The 6,704-nt window shown below is 36.1% G+C and overlaps 1 protein-coding gene across 1 annotated transcript; it reads right to left on the bottom strand.

Moving 5' to 3' along the window:
• Positions 1 to 758: 758 nt before the first annotated feature.
• Positions 759 to 1,796, bottom strand: LOC122278616. The gene has a single exon (XM_043088795.1). The coding sequence runs from the start codon at positions 1,794 to 1,796 to the stop codon at positions 759 to 761; it is 1,038 nt and encodes a 345-aa protein (XP_042944729.1).
• Positions 1,797 to 6,704: the final 4,908 nt, after the last annotated feature.

Here is a 6,704-nt window from a genome sequence, read left to right as displayed (position 1 = left end):
AGCAGAAACTCCCACTCAACCCTATCAGAGGCCTTGCTCATATCTAATTTCAAAGCCATAAAACCATATTTGCCCTTCAATCTATTGTTCATAGAATGCATAGCTTCATAGGCAACCATCACATTATCCATAATAAGCCTACCAGGTATAAAAGCACTCTGGTTTGGAGATACAAGAGCAGGTAAAACTTTCTTCAACCTATTTGCAATCACTTTAGAGATAAGTTTATAGATTACATTGCAAAGAGAAATAGGTCTATAATCAGTTACCTTGGAAGGATCTTTGTTCTTGGGAATTAAAACAATAAAGGTGTCATTAATGGTGTGTAGATCTCCTCTACCAAGATTTAAGAAGTCGAGCACTACTTTACCCACATCCTCCCCCACCACCTGCCAGTGTGCTTGGTAAAACCCTGCATTGAACCCATCTGGTCCAGGTGAACTCAGTGGGTTCATCTAAAAAACTGCCACTCTCACCTCTTCTACCACAAAATCTTTACACAAGAAAGTGTTCATTTCTTCTGTAACCTTAGGAGTCAAAGCTTGTAAACAATCATCAATTCCTGCAGGCTGAGAAGATGCAAATAACTTCTCATAATATGCTTGAAATAGCCCTGACACCTGAGTAGGATTAGTATGGAGACTGCCATCTTCCCCTTCCACCTTGCTAATCCTATTAGTTTTTCTTCTTTGGTTGGCACACATGTAAAAGTACCTTGTATTCCTGTCCCCATCTTGTAGCCATCTTTGTTTGGCTCTTTACTTCCATCTTAAATCATCTTCTGCTAGCAATTGATCTACTACCTTCTGCTTCTCCTTAATAACAGCCCCAGACTGCCCCATATTCTCCTCTTGAAGCCTCGAAATAACCTGCAAATGTTCTAACACCAACTCCTTATTGTTTTTATAACAGTTCTTTTTCCATCTAGTGAGAGCCTTTTTGCATAGTGTCAAGCCTCCCAAAACGGAGTAGAGTTTGCTTCCCCTTGCTACTTTTGATCTCCATTCTTCTTCAACAATCTTTATGCATTCCTCCTTCTTGTCCCAAGAGCATTCATATCTAAACAAATGCCTTTTCTGAAAACAGTTGTTGAGATCATTGGACATAGAAACAAAAAGTGGAGAGTGATCTGAAGATTGAGCAGGAAGAGTGTGAATATCTATATAACTGAACATGAGAGATAACTGTGAATTGCCCAAGCCCCTATCCAATCTTTCTTTGGTAAACTGGTTGGTTTCCCTGTTATTACTCCAAGTAAACTTGTTGCCACGGAAGCCCAGATCACTAAGACCACAATCATCCACTACTGCTCTAAACTTCTGCATTTGACAATAAGGCCTCATAGCAGCCCCAGGCTTCTCATGTTGATGCAGTATCTCATTGAAATCACCTGCACAGACCCAGGCTCTACCATTATTTGGCTTCAAAGCCCTCAACAAACTCCAACTATTCTCTCTTTGATCAACTTGAGGGGATCCATAGAATCCTGTAAGGAGCATTTCCTTATCATCCAAGCCCTTATGAATCATAGAAATATAGGATCTAGAATAAGATTCTAGTTCCAAATTACTCAAGCCATGCCAGAGAAAGACTAAGCCACCACTTAACCCTCTGCAATCCACAGTGAAACTGCAGTCAAAGCCCAACAAATTCCTAACCAACTCCACCTTCTCTCTACTGCATTTTGTTTCCATTAAGAAAACAAAATTTGGGACCTTTACCTTCACCCATAGATGAAGCTCAAGAACTGTCCGAGGGTTTCCAAGCCCTCGACAGTTCCAACATAACCAGTTCATGGCTGTTGGTGGAGCTGCTGTGCAGAGCCTCTACCAACTTTTCCTGATCACTGCAGTGAGCAGGATGATTACTGGTCTTACTTCTTTTCTGACTCTCTCTAGCCTCTCCATAGCCTTATATTTTCCAATTGGTTGTATCTCCTTACGTTTTTAGATGTTTTCAATTAATTTTTCATGTTTAAGATTAAATTTTTATTTTATAAATTATAATAACATTATTTTCTACATAATTATAATTTATATTATTATATATAAAAATTATATATAATATAAAAACTATTATATATAATATTAAAAAAATAATTTAAAATATATATTATACGGAACTAGTCCGATCCAGGCCTAAAAAGCTTAGAACTGGAACCGGACCGGTTTTGGCCGATTTTACCATTATGAAAACCGATTCCAAACTAGACTGGTCTAAAACCAACTCGGCCCGGTTTTTTGATTTTTTTTACACCACCATTCTAACTCATTGCTACAAAATTGTCTTTTGTTCTTTGATGGTTGAAGCTAGAGTTGAAATTAAAAATTGGTAAACTAGCCTGAACCGGATTGGTATATTCGGTCCGGTACGTATTTTATTTTTTTCACAACCGATTCTAAACTTATCCAATTCCAGTTTTGCTTTTTATTTTTTTACATCGTACCAAACCAGTTTATACATATATATTATTTTTATTTAAACAATTTTTATAAGATTTATTTAAATTATATTTATTATATACTAAATTTCTAATTAATATAGCATGAAATTTTAGAATTTTAAAATTCATGTGTAACAATATAATGACATAAAATTAATATAAATTTGATATATCATAAAATAAAAATTAATCTTATAAATCTTATTATAACATTTGATATAATACATAAATTTTAATTTTATAACATAAAATTCTTATAAGAGTAGTGCTACTATGCGTCTTCATTTTGCCCACTTGGTGTGCTCCCTAGTGCAAATTGCACCTTTTTTTTTTACTTTTTATTTCAAACATTTTTTAAACATATTTAGACATTTTTACAAAAATAAAAAAATATCAATACACTAATAGTCACTTCTTTAAATATTAAAAAAATTAAAAAAAAAATAGATGTATAAGCGGTCAAAATGAGGCTTCTCCTTCTGGTCAGACCCACAACTTTTCGTATTCAGCATATTTTCTTCAAATTTTCCTCTATTTGATCTATATTTACATTTTTCATATTGAGCATATGATTAATTATTATTGTTTATTTAAACTAAGGGTTTATAATAACTTTTTGGGGGAAACAAGAACATTTTTTATAAATCTACAAAACAAAATCATCAAGGCTGCTCTTCCAACTTCTGGTATAAGGAGAAGGAAAATACTAAACAAACAGTTCTCAAAAAGAGATCCCACAAATTAAGACACGTCTATATTGTAACACCAATTAATTTTATTTTGAAGAAATAAAAATATGGGAATCAGCTAGTTTGGTAACGAACACCCCCACACCCTACATGGCAGACAAGGTTCATTAACAAGTGAATCGGTTTTGCCCCTAAAGCCCCCAAGCCCACAGTCCCCCCCCCCCCCCCCCCCCCCCCCCCCCAAAAAAAAAAACTCCCTCCCCCCGAAAAGACCTTCAATTAGCTTTTGGGCGCTACTATTTCGACTTCTGTGGGATGCGATTTCAACTTCCTTTTCTCTGCGATGAGGCTTCTTCTTCTTCTGCACTAAGATTTCTTATTCTTCTTCTTTGAGATTTCTTCTTCGCTGTGATTTTGACATACTCAGATCTGAACCACACAGTCCATTGACGCGAAGCATGCAGTCCATCAACGTAAAGCCCACGTTCAATCAACGTGAAGCCCTAAGATCTATGGGAAGGGTGATGTATCATTTATTATAAATAATCTTCTTCAAGTTTTCCTTGTATTACTCATTTCTTCTCTGTGATTCTAGGTTTTAGGCATACATTTCTATTTTTTTTTTTTTTTTGTGTTTATTTCATCTCTTTTTTCCTCTAGGGTTTAGGTATATTAGCTATAAGTTAATGGTAATTTGCTAGAAATTAATGGGTTGCTTCTAGATGATGTATATCTAGTATTTGCTAGAAATTGGAGGTTTCTGTAAAAGCAATGACGTATTCCTCAAACAGTAGAAATTTCATTCTATCTGTCTCAAGCCGCCCACTTATAAATGAGCATCCATGTTGGGTAATTCAATTATATTAAGGTTTTTAGGCTCCTAACACTATAAGTTTTGAAAACTTTAGAGATCACGACATTAATATTACACCCCAAACATTCCATTTCCGCACATTGCCTAAGATTTGGATGATGAAGGGATGAACAAGCTTGGAAACAAAAGAAATATTGCAGGAGTATATATGGACTTTTTGTAAGCTTGGAAACAAAAGCAATATGGCATCCAAGGAGATCTTATTTAAAATCACAACTTTTGGGTTTGTTGCCTAGTTCTAAGGAAAATATTGTGTTTATTGCAACTTGATGTTTTCATTTTATTTTATTTAGGTTTCAAATAATGCTGGTTAGAATGCTTTTTTTGTATAAGAGGAAAGAAAAATTGTTGTTTTGAGTTGTCGAATCTCACTTCAAAAATTTTGTACTTGATTAAAATTTGTCATGTTTATGATATGTATATCTCATATAATTTACTAATTCAGGCTTATTTTTTCAATCCAAAGACTTATTGTTTTGGGTCAATTAGGTAGAACTCCAACCTGTATGCTGCAACCTCCAAAGGAGCCTCTAGTTGAAAAGGCAAGTATCATACTCTCTACTTTGCTACGTTCTTTTTGGTTTTTTTTTTTTTTTTTTTTTGGTTAAGATGAATGGACATTGACTTGAGCAATCATATACTTTCATGAAAAAATGGAAATCTCTCATCGTCCCATTTAAGCTTCATCGTCCCGTTTTTCTTTTTTCTTTTTTAATCCTGTTTTTTCTCTTCATTAGATGCTTTTCCCCGTTCATTTCCACTAGCATTTGTTGTCTTCATTATTTTTTCTATTTGTAGTCATCGCTGGCATCCCTAACTTCATCACTTTTCACCATAACCCTCAAATCCCAATCCCATCTTGCTATTATCACAACCTCAAAAACAAGAAGGAAATAATGGCTAAAAGGAAAGTGGTCCATTAAACCAAAGAACACAAAGAACCAGCCCCTCAATCCTAGACGGAAGCCAAACCTACATAGAAGCTCTAGACCTCAAGTCCCTCAATTCTTTCATTCTCAAAGAAAACTTTAGGTGTAGACAACAGATCGAGTCCTTGAAACAAGCCCATGAGTCCTTGGAGGCATGAGAGAGGGGGGCAAGATTGATGGGTTGGTGAGAGGGAAGGGTGAGATTGAGAAATCAATTGTGAGAGTGAGAGTGTGAGATTGGGTTTTTGAAGAAAGTGGGCTATCAACAATGGAACCAAGTGACGGGAAAATAAGTTTTTGTCTGGACACTAGAGGGCTCTAGGAAGGGGAGAGAGGGAGGGATTATTACGGAGGAGATAAAATGAATTATACTAGGGATTAGCCACTGTTCACGTTATACACCTACAACTGATGTGTAAATTGTTTTTTTTTTCCCTCTTAAAAGAAACACTTGTTTTACCCAAACTCAAATAGCCAGTGCATTTCTAATTCTAGGTTCGTCCCGAGTCTCCAGCTCTTGCGTCTCCAACACCTATGTTGCCTGCTCAGTGCCACCCTGCAACACCCATCCCTTGATCCAGTGCCACCCCACGACGGCCATCCTCAGCCTACCCAGGGCCGCCACTCCCCAAGAGCTCATTGAATGAGGCAAACAAGGTTGCATCCCACGAAGACCCCCCCTCTCTCCCTCACCCAGCAACTTGTGTCGCCATCCCTCTACCTAGCGTCACCCCTTGATGCCATCCATCTATTCAACGCCACCTCGTGATGCTCTTCTGTCTGCCCAACACTACCCCTCCCCACGAACTGATTTAACGGATAGCGACACATCTTCGGTTGAGCTCCGTTTTGCTGCCACCCCTGCCTAGCTTTGTACGTAACTGATTAACCATTTTTCCTTCCATATTGTGAACCTCAGTTTAGATTTTGAATCAAATGATACTGATTTTAGTTTCAGTTGATAGTATGTGCATAAGCATTTCCCTTGGAGTATTGATTTTAGTTTCGAATAGGACTTTTTTCCTTTTGTTTGCTAGATAAAGTGAAGATGCTTGATAACTTTTTTTGGATGTATGGATATTGATTTTGCCAATTCAAAATTTTGTGGATCTAAAGAAGTATTAAACAAATAACTATAGGCCGTAAAGACAAGCATTTTTCAACCAGTCACGCCTAATAGAGTTTTTTTTTTTAGCAAGTGGTGGGTCTTTGCAGATTTTAATAACATTATGTTTTTTAATCAGTAATAGTATTGAAAATAGTTAGGCCCGGTTATGAAAGTTTCCATTTTTTTTATCGTTTTCTTTGTATTTGTCCCTTTGACATATGTATTTCTCTGGTCATCCCACCACATTCTGTTATGATCATCAACTTTGTTGGTGCATATATATTAACCTTTCTTTGATTTGGTTGCATGCTTTATTGGGATTAGTAAATATTCTAGGAATTAACTTGGATAAATTCGACTCTTTGTTGGCATTATATCATGCAAATGGTTACTCTATGGAGAACAAATTTCAATATTCAATCATTCATTTAGGTCTGTCTAAATCACTAGTTGTTGAGTGAGCGATATCGATTAGTCCTTGAACATGAAGATTGGGACTTTGTAGGCTAAACGAAGTTGATGAGGCCAAATTGTTTTCATTACACAACTTTTCATTACAAAGACTAATTTAATGAACCTACAGATATCCCTTTTGTACATCATAACCAAAACATAGGAGTACCATTACAATTGATCTATTAAAAAATGATATACTCCATAC

Source organism: Carya illinoinensis, chromosome 10 (genome assembly GCF_018687715.1).
Source record: "Carya illinoinensis cultivar Pawnee chromosome 10, C.illinoinensisPawnee_v1, whole genome shotgun sequence".
NCBI classification, from domain to species: domain Eukaryota; kingdom Viridiplantae; phylum Streptophyta; class Magnoliopsida; order Fagales; family Juglandaceae; genus Carya; species Carya illinoinensis.
The sequence above is the reverse complement of the archived record's forward strand: the minus strand, read 5'-3'. Positions and strand labels throughout refer to the sequence as shown.

Bases quoted from the DNA above. Each gene is read 5' to 3' on its own strand.
- LOC122278616 (XM_043088795.1), bottom strand. From the start codon at position 1,796: ATGAACTGGTTATGTTGGAACTGTCGAGGGCTTGGAAACCCTCGGACA.